Source organism: Triticum aestivum, chromosome 5B (genome assembly GCF_018294505.1).
Source record: "Triticum aestivum cultivar Chinese Spring chromosome 5B, IWGSC CS RefSeq v2.1, whole genome shotgun sequence".
Lineage (NCBI taxonomy): Eukaryota > Viridiplantae > Streptophyta > Magnoliopsida > Poales > Poaceae > Triticum > Triticum aestivum.
The window spans coordinates 158,918,389-158,934,264 of record NC_057807.1 but is presented as its reverse complement, the minus strand read 5'-3'; the positions used below and the strand labels follow the sequence as shown (position 1 = coordinate 158,934,264).

Here is a 15,876-nt window from a genome sequence, read left to right as displayed (position 1 = left end):
TGATAACATACCTAGTTAGTCATAATATGAGTAGCATCACACATACCAAAACAAGGTGGATCTATAACCTAATAAATAAAGTGTTGCATAACGAGAGTGGCGTTTTGGTGGCTGAGCTACCTGCAGGCCGGAATCTGGCGCCGTCTAGTATAGCACCGCGATGTGTGCTGGTATGTTTCATCGCTTGTATAGGCTGGCTGTTAAGATGGAATACACCAGTGCCATGGGCTGGGGTGCTATCATTGTACGTGGGCCTCAAGTACACATGGTTACGCATGCACCTCATGTGCCTGCTGGGCTACTTTGAAAATCGCACATGTAGCTGACAGTAGGTTGGGCTGTTGCGAAATTAATTTTCAGTTTGATGGGCCCATCTGACGCTGCAGGTGCTTATTTTATTTTTTCCCGGTTAGACCATTCATCGCCTTCGCCTGGTAGCTGGTCAAGCGGCGGTTCGCCATGGACGGCCTGGAATTCTTCTTGAGGAAGCAGAATCAGGGTAAAAGAACTACCATGTCTGCCAAATTTTGTGCCTCTTGCTCTTATTCTTTGCAAGTTTATGTGTCGTTGTCTTTGCTTTCTTGATTTTGCTGCAAATCTTTTTTTGACTTCTTCCCCTGTCCCTTGTTGTTGGATCTGACTGGATGATAATCATTGATGTCTTGCAGATTGGTTCCTAGGGTGGATGCTGGTGATATTTTGGGGGTGGAATCGATGCCGTGGAGTCCGTGGTTGCTTCCATCCATGAAGCTTGTGGGCGCTCCACGGATTTGATCTCTTCCGATCCCATGGCAGGCAGTGGTGGCGAAGGGCAGTTCCAGAGTTGGAGGATAATGTTAGTGAGGTGGTTGGTGACTCAAATGACATGGCCCCATAGGATACCACCAATGCAGCTGTTGTAGAGGATCAATAACTCAAAGGGCTCCTGCTGGACTCGTCGGTAACAACCACACACTCATGAACAAATTGTTTTTTCTCTGAGGCCAGTGATGCTAGCTTGATCCTAGAATTTTCAGTTAGTTAGCTCCCTGGTAGATCATGCTCTTAGGATTCGCTGTGATTTTGCATCATTTTTTAAGGATTGTACCGGGCAAGTGGAAAATTCTGTAAATATCCACTTGAAAGTGTCGATTTTCTGGTCGCTTATCAGGACCCCACCAAAAATAATGATTTGGAAGTGATTATGGACACCAACAAAAAGACCAAGCGGCATGCTTTAGAAAAATCAACACTTTCAAGTGGATATTTACAGATGATAGGGGAGCTCCACAGCCACGCACAATCCTTACAAGTAAAAACATTGTCGCCGTTTACCTCTGAATATTCATCTTGTACTGAAACCTTTCATTACAGCCCCCCCCCCCCCCCGGTCTGTTTTGACAAAAACTATTGGTTTCAGACCAAACTTTTGAATGGAGGTTGCCATAGCAAATGTCATGCCGGAGATAGCCCATCGATGGTGCAAATGGCATGTGTTGAAAAAGCAAACGAGTGCCTTTGGCCGCTGCTAGGCAAGGGTAGTGAATTCAAAACAGGAGTTCAACAAGTTGGTGCATCACATGATTAGTGAGAGAGTTTGAGGATGGTTGGGCGTTTATGCTTGAGAAGCTCTACAACAAAACACATTTCGCACCCAAATATACAAGGTCCGGATGAAGTGTTCTAAACCTTATTTCATGGATGTTTTCTCTGCCAAAATGATCAGCACGCAGCAGAGTGAAAACTGCAAACATTTGCTCAAACCTGAACAAGGAATACATGCATCCAAAATTCACACGATGACTATGTTTGAAAAGTTTGGTGAGACGCTATATGAGGGTGGGTCATATATTCTAATTGAATTTGTGCCTCGTCGCGAATACATAGCCAGGCATGTAAAGAAGGATTCCTAGGACAAGTGGTGTAAAAATGAATTCCTTGTTCAGGTGAATAAGCTTGCTGATGAATTCAAGTGTGAGCGTGGAATGTTTGAGCATTTCGGCATGGTGTGCAACCATGCACTAAAGGTATCACATTCTTGTTGTTCTGTTATGCATGTCAAATGAATTATTACCGAACAACACAAGAGAAAAGAGGATACATTTTGAGATTTCACTATTTTGTTCTCAGGTGATGATCCGGCTTGGCCGGAAGAGGTTCCAACAAAACACTTGCTGAAACGTTGGACAAGGGATGCAAGGGATATACTCCCACCAGAGTTTCTGGCGCTACTAGAAGGACCAGGGTCCTCTCAAATACTCCTCGCGGCGACGTAACAATCTGCATATGCTTTGCCTTGAAATTGTTAGACTGGATGACAGCAATGTGGATGCATATACTCTTGCAATGGACCAACTAAGAAATGCGTGAACAGTACTGGAGCCAGTGGCTGCCATACGTGACGATATGGGGTTGTCCGACAGAGAGATGGCAGGTGATTCTGCTTGTTCAGCTGTAGCACACAAGCAACATTTTGGTCCAACGAATCAGATGCAAAGTGCCTCGCAATGTTCAGATAGTTCTGCAGCACCATCAAAGAAGAGACCAGCAGGGCGCGCTACCACAAGACGCGACAAAAGCGCCATACGAGCAGCCAGCTAAAAGGATTAGGTTCTGTTCAATATGCAAGGGGCAAGCTCACAAAAGTAATACATGTCCTGATGTCCACAACGTGGTTATCTTCCAAAGGCGCCCAAGAAGCCACCTCGCTGCTCTAGGTGCAGCCTGAGGGGCCACAGAAGGAACACCTGCACCAACCCACCCAAAGCGGATTTCAACGACTGATTTCATTTGGATTTAATGTTTGAAAAATCGAACTTCAGACTGAAAAATTAGATGTTCGTTGCCTGAAAAATACTGTGCATGTATCTGTGTTTCTGTGGTTGTCGGACTGCTAGCATCTGTTCAGAATTTTAGTAAAACTATGACTGTCTGAATCACTAGTGTCGTTGTTGTTGGTAAATCATTTGGAGTGGCTGTGTACGCTATGAGAAACGAGAAGGTTCTTTGTGTTTTGGTTGATTTTTTTGTTTGGCTGATACGTCGAGACAATGCATTCCTGTCATTGGTATATCACTTAATTTGCAGGATTTCTTTCCTACCAATGTGCTGGAATAAGGTCGGGGCCTGGTATCCCGCTGATATTGTATCCACTTGAACCTCGCCGCAGTCTGGTTACATGATGGGCGGCAGGAGCTATCGCCTATACCTGGAACGGACTGAGGAAGAAGATGAAGCCATGGCGAGTGTATCTGAGATGGGTCTGGCTGTGATGCACAAGAATCTCTCCTAGAGGCGATGGCAACAGCTGGATGCCCAAAGTTCGACTCAAACGGCTCCTGTGTTGGCACATGTTGACGGAGTCAAACCCAGACGTGTGCATGTGACAGTGTCATGCCCGCGCTAGACAGGTGTGCACGCACTGCTCTGCCTACCAGTATACGTGAGCTGGCACTGTTTAATTGCTAGCAAATACGGGCGCTGTGCAACGGCCTCTACTAAAATTACAGTAGCGGCATACATGCTTGGCATTCATCATGACGAGCGCTGACGGGCCAGAAATTACAGTAGCGGCATATATATATATTACTTCTGATAAGCTGTAACCCGCAAACCCACCCCGCTTTGCACAGTCCATAGCTAGAAATAGAAGGTGTTGCATAGAAACGAGCGGTTGATACCGCGCCCTCCTGTGCGGCTTCGCTCGCCCACTCGCAGCAGGCTAGCTGACTAGCCAGTAGCACCCGTCGCCGAGAAGTATCTCTCCCTTCCGCTCCCCTCTCCCCTACTGGTCCGCCTCCGCCGTCTCGTAGTTTCTCCCCCCAGCAGATCTTCCACCCGGACCCCTCCGCCATATCGATCTGCTTCTCCTCCCCACCGCCATGGCTGGGTAGTGCCGCCGCAGTCGTGTGAATTGCTGTGGCCGGTCGTATTTGCTCTCCGTTGAGCGACCAATACCGCGTCTCCTAATTCCTCTCCGAGGTACGCGCCCTGTCTTCGGTGGTCCTGTGAACGTCCGTCGTCGCTACCTCCTGCTAATCCCCGCTTTAACAATACTGCTCTCAGCAGGTGCTCCCCGGCCGCTGCCTCCACTAAGTGCGCTTCACTTTCCTATTACTCGTGGATTTGAGGTAAAATCCGTCCCACTAGCATCGGTATGTGATGGAAGTGGTGCCAATTTAGGTATATGTAATCGGTGTTAGTAGTAGGTTTGGTTTGATTTCTTACTAGTATAGAAAAATGATTATTGAACTTGGGGTTCTGAGTGCAATATATTCACATGAGAAATATATATACCTAATATCGAATGTTTTGCAGCAACTTTTGAGTATGTCTGGCATTTCCTGGGCTTTAGGGTGACGATCTCGATATCTTTTGCACGCTCGTAGTAATCCTTTCCAATTGTTGCATGTCTTTCATTGCTAGTCTGTCTCTTATGAACCTACTATATATATCTCTGATTTCTTCCCTCTGTATTTGTATGTATTTGTATGCAGTGCCGTGGTGTGATGGCAGACGTTCAAGATGGTCATTATGATTCGTCCACTGACAGCTTGCGCGTTGAGCCTATTTATGAATCATTTCTTTGTCCACTCACAAAACAAATTATGCGGGATCCTGTCACTTTAGAGAGTGGTGCTACATTTGAACGAGAAGCCATTTTGAAGTGGTTCAAGGAATCTGATAGCAGTGGGAGGAGCCTTGTCTGCCCTATTACTAGGAAGGAGCTCAGCAGCACTGAGTTGAATCCAAGCATTGCTCTGAGAAACACTATTGATGAATGGATGCATAGGAATGAGGCAGCTAAACTTGATGTAGCCCGTAAATCCTTAACTTCCGAGAATTCAGAACATGATACTTTGCAAGCACTTGAATATGTTGTGGAGATATGTCAGAGAAGTAGATCCAGCAGACATGTAGTGAGGAAGCTTGGCTTGATAAGCTTAATTTCTGAGCTGTTGAAGAATAGCAGTACAAAAGTACGGCAAAAGGCATTGGAAAGTCTTTGCTTTGTAGCTAAAGATGACAATGATAACAAGGTGCTTTTTTTATGAATCTAGTTTCCATAGTTTTAAATTTGTCACCAATCTTGTGTTTCTAATATCCCAGAATTTTTTTCACAGGATGAGATTGCTGCCGGGGACAATATTCGCACAATAGTGAAGTTCTTATCTCATGGTCACGTCCAAGAGAAAGAACAGGCTGCATCTCTGTTATATGAACTTTCACAATATAAACCTCTTTCAGAAAAAATTGGGAGCGTTCCTGGGGCCATACTTATACTTGTTGGCTTGTCAAGTAGTAAAATAGAAAACCTGTTGACAGTTGATAGGGCTGATAAGACACTTGTGAATTTGGAGAGCTGTGAAAAAAATGTTAGACAGATGGCGGAAAACGGTAGACTGCAACCCCTTCTTAGGCTTCTTCTTGAAGGTATTATTTATACAATTTCCTTATCTTGAAAAAAGAGGTAGTGTATGTTGCCATTGCCATTAAACTACTGAATGACAGTGATATGTGCTACCCCCTGGCGATATTCTCATTAATTAGCTTCTCATCTGTGTTTTGCTTTCCTGTATTCCTGTTTTATTGCTCTTTTATCTCACCACCCATATTGAATAGTCGTTTCTCACCTGTTAGAGTACGTAATGGGCCTAATGGGCCCATTAGTCTTAGGGTTAATTAGAGATAAGGGTCGATTGCTTAGGGGTCAAGTAAGCCTTGCTTGGGAGTCAAGTAAACCTCTCTATATAAGGAGAGGAGATGTATCAATCTAATCAAGCAAGAATTAAAAAGGAAATCCCTTCCCTCTTGCCCGGCCGTGGGCAAAAAGGCCCCTGGCCGGCCCTCTCGCGCCCTCCTTCTAGCAGCGCCATAACAATTTGGTATCCGGTAGCTCAGTTCCGATCATGTCTTCGCCGCCGCCCACCCCGTCGCTTCCGCTGCCGACCATCACCACCGCGCCGCTGCCCTCCCCGTCCGCGCCGCTGGTCGCATCCTCCGGCGCCGCCACCACCCAGATGCCGGCGCCCTCCACCGCACCACCGGCCACCGCCTACACCCCGGAGGAGATCACTGGGGTCCTCAACGACCTCGTCACAGCCATCTAGGGGATCCGGCTGTACCTGGCCAGCCCCTACGGGCCGGCGCCGCCCCTGTTGCCGACTGCCGCCACCGGGCCGCCGGCCCTGCCATGGTACTTGCCGCATCCAGGGCCCTCCGCGGAGTTCGCTGGGACGTTGCAGCCCCAGCTGCAGCTGCCGCCGCCGCCCGCCGCCGCCCCACAGTGGCCACAGTGGCCGGCGCTGGCTCCCGCCGCGCCTCCAACGCCCATCGCCGCCCCCGTGTCGCTGTGGCTGCCGTGGCAGCTGCCGCACCAGGCGGCCTTCACCGCGCTCGCCGGGCCACTGCAGCAGCCGCTGCAGCTGCCATCCATCGCCACCACCGCCCAGCCCTGGCTGCAGTGGCAGCCGCCGCTCCTGGCGGCCTCCGCCACGCCCGGCGCTCCGCCACAGCAGCCGCTGCAGTTGCAGCAGCCACCGCCGGTCAGCTCCGGTCCCGTATCGACCGCACCGGCGGGAGTCCCGCTTCACCAAGTCCAGTCCCCGCCGTCGCCGTCACCGTTTTCGTCTTGGATCGCTACCCGCCACGTGTCGGCGGCGGTGAGGCTGCAGGCTGCTGCGCGCGGCCTCCTAGCGCGTCGGCGTGTGCGGGAGATGCGTGGTCTGCAGCTGCCGCTCCTTCAAGTTGCCCTTCGCTGCGCAAAGGACCTCGATCTCATCCGCTGCGTCGGGGATCTTGGGCATGCGGTTTCCCCCACGGGCAGCGACCTCAAAGTCTGCGACGTCGGCGGTTAGGGGGGCGCACCCCTCCTCGTCATTCTCCATCGCAAGCCCTCCACTCTTTCCTGTGCGGTGCAAACCAACAGCCGTCCGGCAGGGAGAAGGCATGGTGTCACCGACAGCAGCGCACCGCGTAGCACCACTGCATTCCGCCACCGGCCGCCGCGAGGGCGCCTCTGCTGGTCACTCTTGCGACCACTTCCAGGTGGTCATACACATGCACTCCTTTTGTCCAGGTGGTGTCCATGGGATCCAGGTGGCTGTACACGTGCATGTCCGACGTGCGGATGGTGTCCACTTTTTGTTAAGGGGTCCAAATTAAAGCGTCCCAGTCCATTTCAGGTTGAGAGTAATAAAACAAGCCGAGATGTAAAAGGCTTGTTTTTAGGTGTTAGGTTTGTGTTGCGTCGAGTCATGGTTATAAGTTGGTTAGGCTGCAGCTCGAGGACAAGCTGCATGTTCAGGTGGGGTGTAGTGTTAGAGTACGTAATGGGCCTAATGGGCCCATTAGTCTTAGGGTTAATTAGAGATAAGGGTCCCTTGCTTAGGGGTCAAGTAAGCCTTGCTTGGGAGTCAAGTAAACCTCTCTATATAAAGAGAGGAGATGTATCAATCTATCAAGCAAGAATTAAGACGGAAATCCCTTCCCTCTTGCCCGGCCGTGGGCAAAAAGGCCCCCGGCCGGCCCTCTCGCGCCCTCCTTCTAGCAGCGCCATAACATCACCACTTTTTGTTACCATAGTAATAAAAATACTTCATCAAATACATAAAGCAGAAAATCATAACATATGAGGAACTAGACTCATAAGATAAAAAGAGAGTAATTATATACATTAGGATGCGATGCATTACCCAGCCGCCTAGCTGCAGAATTCAAATTTATTTCAAGATGGAGGTAATTAATCATGGGATTGCTGCATGCCTAAGATGAACTATTTCGAACAGATTATTTCAGTTCACTTGTATATAGCTTTGTCATTGTGGTATTACTTCAGTGCATGGATAAGAATTCGCCCTCTAACATCAATATTGTAAACTTTGAGAGTGCTTTCATTGATTGATACAAGAGGATACAGAGTACATATATATGCGGGAGCGAGCCCGGACTCATGCATGGGTGTAGTGGCGATCGTGGGAATGATCGTGGAGCAACGTCCACGCTGACTTGGTCATGGGCGTGACCAGCCTGTCGCCTAACACCCCCCCGCAGTGTCAGCGGCGGGTTCGACGACGTTGAGACTGGATCGGATGTCGCAGAACGAAGCTGTCGGTAGTCCCTTGGTGAAGATATCCGCAAATTGGGCGCTGGTAGGAACATGGAGAACACGGACCTCACCTAGAGCTACCTTCTCCCTTACAAAGTGTATGTCAATCTCTATGTGCTTGGTTCGACGGTGCTGGACAGGATTACATGACAAGTACACTGCTGAAACATTATCACAAAAAACGATCGTCGCTTGCTGAATGGGTCGATGAAGCTCGCCAAGAAGCTGACGCAGCCAAACTGTTTCCGCCACAGTATGAGCAACCGAGCGATATTCTGCTTCAGTAGAAGACCGAGAGACCGTGAGCTGCCGTTTCGAGGACCAAGAAACCAAGTTATCACCCAAGTACACGCAGTAACCAGAGGTAGACCGTCGAGTATCTGGGCACCCCGCCCAGTCTGCATTAGAGTACGCTGTAAGGGAAGCGGGGGAGGAAGTGGTGATTGTGAGGCCATGATCGAGAGTGCCCTTGAGATAGCGCAGAATACGTCTGACGTGGTTGAGATGAGGCAGGCGGGGATCATGCATAAAGAGACATGCTTGCTGAACGGAGTAGGCAAGATCGGGGCGAGTGAGGGTCATATATTGCAGAGCACCGGTAATACTGCGATAGTAGGTGGGGTCGGGGACAGGGTCACCATCAGAAGAAAGTTTAGAACCAGTGTCTGCTGGGGTGCGAGAGGGGTGACACTCGAGCATACCAGCTTTAGAGAGAAGATCGACGGCGTACTGGCGTTGAGAAAGAAAGAGACCCGAGGAGGAGCGAGAGACAGTAACACCGAGAAAGTGGTGAAGGGAACCAAGGTCCGTCATGGAGAATTCTTTGTGAAGGGAGGAGATGATGTGGTGAAGAAAGGAGTCAGAGGAGGCAGTCAAAACTATATCATCTACATAGAGGAGTAAGTAGGCAGTATGGGAGGAGGAGTGAAAAACAAAGAGCGAAGAATCAGAGCGGGAAGGGACGAACCCAATGGTGTGGAGAAAGGAAGCGAACCGCTGAAACCAGGCACGAGGCGCCTGCTTTAGGCCGTAGAGGGATTTCTGAAGAAGGCATACATGATCAGGAAAGGAAGAGTTAGCAAAACCGAGAGGCTGGCGGCAATACACGGTCTCGGCGAGGCTGCCATGGAGAAAAGCGTTTTTCACATCTAACTGATGGATAGGCCAGGAAGAGGAGACAGCTAGGCTGAGGACAACTCTAATGGTGCTTGGTTTAACGACGGGAGAGAATGTTTCATCATAGTCAATGCCGGGTTGTTGAGAGTCACCGCGACACACCCAACGAGCCTTGTATCGCGAGAGAGAACCGTCAAAATGGAATTTGTGACGAAAAACCCATTTTCCAGAGACTATATTTGCACCAGAGGGGCGAGGAACCAGAGACCAGGTGTTGTTGAGAATGAGAGCATCGTATTCCTCCTTCATGGCGTGGAACCAGTTGGGATCAAGGAGGGCAGCCTTGTAGGACACGGGCACAGGAGAAATGGATGAAGCGGAAGCGTGCAAGTTGAGACGATCCACCGGAAAGCCAAAACCGGACTTACTACGGGTACGCATGGTGTGGTTGTTGTGTGGTACAGGAACAGGAACAGCACGAGGAGGCAAAGGTGGCGAGGACGCCGGCGATGAGAGAGCTGTGGCTGGTGAGGTGTCCTGGCTAGGGTAGGAGTCGGCGGAAGAAAGAGAGGACATGGGAGAGGCAGGTTGACGAGGGGCGGGGGGTGGAGTGGCGCAGCCGGATTGGTCTGCATGCGGCTGAGTGGCGGGCGAAGATGGGGTGGGTGGAGCAGGTGAGCCTGAGTGGGCTGCATGCGGTTGGGCAGGTGGCGTAGGTGGGCGCGAGAGATCTGCATGCATGTGGGCCGAGAAGGGTGGCGTGGGGATTGGTTGGACGTGAACAGAGCCATGCACGGCATGCACGTCGATCGGAACTGGTTTGGCGGGTGGTGTGTGGTGAGGCGCGGAGAGAGGGGAAGAAAGATCAGGTGTGGGACGAGTGGCAAAGGGAAAAATGTGCTCGTCAAATGTTACGTGGCGAGAAATGATCACGCGACCGGTTTGAGGATCGAGACATCTGTACCCTTTGTGGGAATCAGAAAAACCAAGAGAGACGCAGGGAAGAGAGCGAGGAGAGAGCTTGTTCGTAGTGGTGGCGGCCATATTAGGGAAACAAAGACAGCCAAAAACGCGGAGATCGTCATAAGAGGGAGAGGCCAGAAAGAGAGAATCGTAGGGCGTGAAGCGAGGGCAACTCTTGGTGGGACAAATGTTGAGGAGATGTGTGGCATGGCGTAGAGCTTCAACCCAATAGGTAGGAGGCATTGAGGCTTGGATGAGAAGAGTGCGAAGTATATCATTGATGGTGCGGAGGGAGCGTTCAGCTTTGCCATTTTAGGGGGAAGTATAAGGGCAGGAGAAGCGGAGGAGAACACCATGGGCAAGAAAGAAATCACGGTTTCGTGTATTGTCGAACTCGTGCCCGTTGTCACACTGGAGAAAACGAATGGGAGGGAGAAATGAGAGGCAACGTAGCGTTGAAAATTAACAAAAAGACCATGCACATCTGACTTAGAGCGAATAGGGAAACTCCATACATAATGGGAGTAGTCATCAAGCATTACAAGATAGTATTTGAAACCAGAAATACTAGGGATAGGAGAGGTCCACAAATCACAGTGCAACAACTTGAAGGGAAACGAACTAGTGGTAGTAGAAGAGCTAAACGGTAGCCTAACATGCTTGCCTATCTGACAAGCAGTGCATAAAGAAGCATCATAGGAGTCGCGATCATGCGGAAGCTGGAATTGTTACTCGACGTCGTGGTTGTGTTGGGATGGCCGAAGCGGCGATGCCAGAGCGTGACGGAGGCGAGTAGGGCATGAGGTGAGGCAGCAGGTGGGTTGCCGCGGATTGTGTAGAGGTCCCCCGAGCTATTGAACCGAACGATCACCTCCTTGCTGCGAAGATCCTTCACGGACAACCCAAATGGATCAAACTCAACAGAGACAAGGTTATCAGTGGTGAAGCGTCTAACAGAAATAAGATTTTTAATTAAGGCAGGAGCAACTAGTACTTCACGGAGAAAAAGGGGCGAGCGAGAGGAAGAAAGTGCAGAAGTACCAATGCAGGATACAGGGATGGAAGAACCATTGCCGATGGTGATAGAGGGGTATAGAACGGATGGATGAATGGAAGAAAGCGTACTCGTAGATGCAGACATATGCGAGGATGCACCAGAATCGAAAATCCACTCGGTACCTTGGTCTTGGGTGGTAAGAGAGTTCATGGCCGCGAGGAAGGCAGCTTGATCCCATGTCGGTGTGGTCATTGTCGGTGCAGGTCCAGTGGGAGGCTGGTACGGCGGCGTAGTCGACGATGAAGGCGCCGCAGCAGGGTCCCAGCTTGATGGAGAGAGCACGCCGTAGGGGTACAGCGAGGCGGCTGTGGGAGCCGCGGCGGATTGGTACAGAGGAGCGAGCGCCGTGTACGCCTGCGGTGGAGGCCTCGAACCCAGAAGACCAGGAGCACCAGGGGAAGGCCGCAGACCGGGCGCCCAGGCACCGCTGTAGGCCGGAGGCGCGCCGTAGGGCGATGGAGCAGACCACGGCATGGGCCAGGCCTGAACCAGCCCCGTCCAGGGATCGTGAGACGGCCGCCAAGACGGTGCAGGAGAAGGCGACGGAGCCGTTGGTGGCGGGGGCGCCGGAGGTGCTGGTGGCGGAACCGCGGGGCCCCCCCGCCTGATGCGCGTTGTTGAGGAGGCCGATACACGGGGTTTTTGCCCTTGTAGTTAGGACTTGGGCGCCAGCCGGGCGGCGGTTGCGGCGAGGACGCTGGCGGGAGCGATGCCGGCGTGGGTGCGGCGGGGCGGGCAGATGCATGAAAGAGGCGAGGGGTGCCCGCCTTACGCGCCTGATTCTGCTCTTCCATCTGCAGCATCGAGCGGGCTTCGACGAGCGTCGGCAGAGGGCGAAGGAGAGGAATCAGTGTCGCCTGCTGAGAGAAGCGTTCGTCGAGCCCCCCCATGAGGGCATGGAGAAGCGCTCGATCAGCAACCACCTCCCCAAGCTTGCGAAGCTCGTCGCCGATGGCTTTGATGCGCTGGCAGAAGACGCCAACGGGGCGATCGCCCTGCGTGATGGTGCGAAGCTCGGTGTTGAGAGCAGAAACGCGGGCGTCGCGATTGTCCTGGAAGAGGCGGCGGAGCTCGGCCCAGATGTCGCGAGCGGAGGCGCCGTCGGTGACCACGAGGTTGAACAGCTCGGTGGAGATGCGGGTGTAGAGCCACTGAATAATGGCGAGGTCGTCCTTGAGCCAGCGTGGATCGTCCGGAGCAGGCGGAGCATCACCGGAGATATGGTGGAGGAGAGAGCATCGTCCGAGATGGATCTCGAAAAGATGACGCCAGTGATAATAGTTGTGGCTGTTAAGGTCGAGGACGATCGGGATGAACGGGGTAATGTCTGTGATGGTGTCGCTGAAGGAGAGGGCGGTGGGGATGGAGAGAGCGGTGGTGGTGGGTAGAGCAGGTAAGGTTTGGGTGTTGGCGGCCGGAGAGGTGTGGCTGCCGGCGGCGGGTTGAGAAGGAGTTCCGCCTGAGTTCGTCATGGAGAGGGGAGAGAGGATCTAAACCGTATCTGATACCATGTAAACTTTGAGAGTGCTTTCATTGATTGATACAAGAGGATACAGAGTACATATATATGCGGGAGCGAGCCCGGACTCATGCATGGGTGTAGTGGCGATCGTAGGAATGATCATGGAGCAACGTCCACGCTGACTTGGTCATGGGCGTGACCAGCCTGTCGCCTAACAAATATGTTGGGGCAGTTCATGTTGATTGGGTTAACTATTATGTGCAAGGTTCAGTTGGTATATGTTCACTTAAGTATTAGATTTTTCTTACTATGGGTGTCTTCTAGTTAGCACGTGCACTGTATAAAAATTGTGTCACCGGCACGGTAGAAATGTGTTATGACTGATATTCATTTTCCAATGTTCTTTCTTTGTACTCAGGGCTTAGTTCCTTCTTGTGTGCATTTGTAGGTTCAGCTGATACACAATTATCTATGGCTGCTTATGTCGGGGAGCTTGTTTTAACCAATGATGTGAAGGTCTTTGTGGCACAAACAGCAGGCTCCGCACTAGTCAATATCATGAAAAGTGGGAATAGGGAGGCTAGAGAAGCAGCTCTGAAGGCACTGAATCAAATTTCATCTTACGACGTCAGTGCGAAGATACTAATTGAAGCAGGTATTCTCCCACCTCTCATAGCAGACCTCTTTACAGTTGGCAGTAATCAGCTTCCAATGAGGTTGAAGGAGGTATCAGCAACAATTCTTGCAAATGTTGTGGCATCAGGTGCAAATTTTCAGTCCATTCCACTTGACCACAACAGGCAGACACTGGTATCTGAAGAAATTGTTCACAATCTGCTTCATCTCATCAGCAATACAGGACCTGCAACTGAGTGTAAGTTACTCCAGGTGCTTGTTGGTTTAACTAGTTCTTCTACAACTGTCCAAGGCATAGTTGATGCCATCAAAAGCTCAGGGGCTACTGTCAGTTTAATTCAGTTTGTTGAAGCACCTCAAAGAGAGGTTCGCATGGCTTCCATCAAGCTCTTGAATAACATATCACCATGTATGGGTCAAGAACTGGCTGAAGCTTTTCGTGGAAATTTTAGTCAACTCAGCAGCTTGATTAGAGTCATTGCCGATAACAATGGTATTTCTGAAGAGCAAGCACCAGCTGCTGGTCTGGTAGCTGATCTTCCTCTGCAGGATTCGGTGCTAACCAGACGTCTTGTTGAAGATGGGGCTTTCACCACAATAATATCCAAAGTGATAATGATCAGACAAGGGGAGAGTCGTGGGGGGCGTTTCGTCAACCCTTTTCTTGAAGGTCTAGTTAGGATAGTCTCCCGGATCACATTTATCTTGGAGGATGATCCAGATATCATTGCTGTTGCTCGTGAATACAATCTCACTGCACTATTTAGTGATCTGCTTCAGATGAATGGTCTTGACACTGTCCAGATTGTCTCTGCCACCGCACTAGGAAATCTATCTGGCCAGTCAAAGCATCTAACGAAGATTCTGCCACCTCCCAACACGGGATTGTGTTTTTCAATATTTCCATGCCTCAGTCAGAAGTCTGTAGAAACTGGTGTCTGTAGAGTTCATCATGGAATATGTTCGTCAAGGGAAAGCTTCTGTCTCTTGGAAGGGAAGGTGGTGGAGAAGTTGGTTGCTTGCTTGGATCACAACAATGAGAAAGTTGTTGAAGCCTCTCTAACAGCACTGTCCACATTATTAGACGATGGGGTGGACATTGATCAAGGTGTGATGGTCCTGTGCGACGCAGAGGGCGTCAAACCAATTCTTGATGTGTTGTGTGAGAATCGGACTGAGGCGCTGAGGCAGAGAGCGGTGTGGGCCGTAGAAAGGATCCTTAGGACGGATGAAATAGCTTATGAGATCTCGGGAAACCAAAATGTCAGTACAGCCTTGGTTGAAGCTTTCAGGCATGGTGACTTTAGGACAAGGCAAATTGCAGAGCGAGCACTAAAGCATGTTGATAAGCTGCCCAATTTCTCTGGGATATTTTCGAAGATCGGGGCACAGTAACCATGTTATGCAGAAGTAGCCTAGTTCTCTTATACCGGTCGCTTGCAGATCCTCTTGGGTTGCATAAAGATACGTAACTCAAATATTGGCGCATGCCAAATCTCACACCAATCAGTTGCTTTCCCAGCTTAATCGTGTTAGTACTGCCGCTCCCCAAATAGTTTCCGAACTAATCGAATTGATAGAATGGGAACTGATGGTATTGTTGGTGTGTATAGTATAGTGTATATTTCCACCCTGTAAGCTTGTTGTATCTGTATTATTCAGATGCTCAGATGCATAGCATGATATTTTTGTGCGAATATCCATTTCTGCGCCTGAGCCCATCTGATCTTGGCGAACAGTAAAATAATAAAATACTAGAAAAATAAAAAACTGACTTTGTTAGCATGTCTACCAAATTTCAACGCGTTCGAACATCTAAAAGTATTGGTCTGAACAGCATAAACTGTAAACTGTTTCACATACCACCAATTTTGTTTTTTTCGGAGAGCTACTTAGATGTGCAAAGGGCACGAGCCTCACGCACCAAAACATCTTCCATAAAAAAAGTTATTTTTTTCTAGTATTTTTTTATTTTGCTGTCTATAGTCGGGAGTGATACGGGGCTAGCCCGGCGTAGGCCGATCTTTCACGTTTGGAGTGGGATCCCACGAAGAACACGGGGAAGAATGGGGAGAAATCACAAGGGGAAACACTCAAGAATAAGTCCAATGGCTTCCTATGGAAAGGCCGGCATGAGGTGAATGGAGGACACTGCATTGTGGCATGGGACCAGGTTTGCACGCCAAAGGAGCATGGCGGCCTCGGTGTACCGAACTTGCGCTACCTGAACTCCGCACTTAGGGCAAGATGGCCATGGTTACAAAGGACCGACTCAACCCGGCCGTGAAGTGATTTTAACATACAAGTATCCGATGAATCGATGGGCATATACAAGGCAGCGGCAAGGTGCACACTTGGAGACGGGGAGATGGCGCGGTTTTGGACAGACTGGTGGCTCTCAGATGGCTGCATTGAGGATATCATGCCACACCTCTATGCTATGGTAAAGAAACGTGGGTGGCAGATCACAGTCAAGCATGCCCTCACCGTTGGATGGTGGCATCATATGTCCCCGGACATGGACACGCAGGCCCTGTTTGAGTTCATTGCGCTGGT

At 50.3% G+C, this 15,876-nt stretch overlaps 2 protein-coding genes across 4 annotated transcripts; both read left to right on the top strand.

The window, feature by feature from the left end:
* Nucleotides 1-3,601: 3,601 nt before the first annotated feature.
* Nucleotides 3,602-15,017, top strand: LOC123110906 (U-box domain-containing protein 44). Of its 3 annotated transcripts, none has more exons than XM_044531543.1 (5): nucleotides 3,602-3,960; nucleotides 4,045-4,109; nucleotides 4,476-5,018; nucleotides 5,103-5,412; nucleotides 13,133-15,017. In XM_044531543.1, exons 3-5 carry the CDS (start codon nucleotides 4,488-4,490, stop codon nucleotides 14,713-14,715), a joined length of 2,424 nt encoding a protein of 807 aa, XP_044387478.1. In that variant the 5' UTR covers nucleotides 3,602-3,960; nucleotides 4,045-4,109; nucleotides 4,476-4,487; the 3' UTR covers nucleotides 14,716-15,017. The 3 variants fall into 3 exon arrangements, with proteins under 3 accessions (XP_044387478.1, XP_044387479.1, XP_044387477.1); XM_044531544.1 differs by having other exon boundaries at nucleotides 3,634-3,960; nucleotides 4,048-4,133; XM_044531542.1 differs by having other exon boundaries at nucleotides 3,637-3,960; nucleotides 4,048-4,109.
* On the top strand, nucleotides 5,420-7,163 carry LOC123110907 (antifreeze protein Maxi-like). The gene has a single exon (XM_044531545.1). The coding sequence runs from the start codon at nucleotides 6,173-6,175 to the stop codon at nucleotides 6,956-6,958; it is 786 nt and encodes a 261-aa protein (XP_044387480.1). The 5' UTR covers nucleotides 5,420-6,172; the 3' UTR covers nucleotides 6,959-7,163.
* Nucleotides 15,018-15,876: the final 859 nt, after the last annotated feature.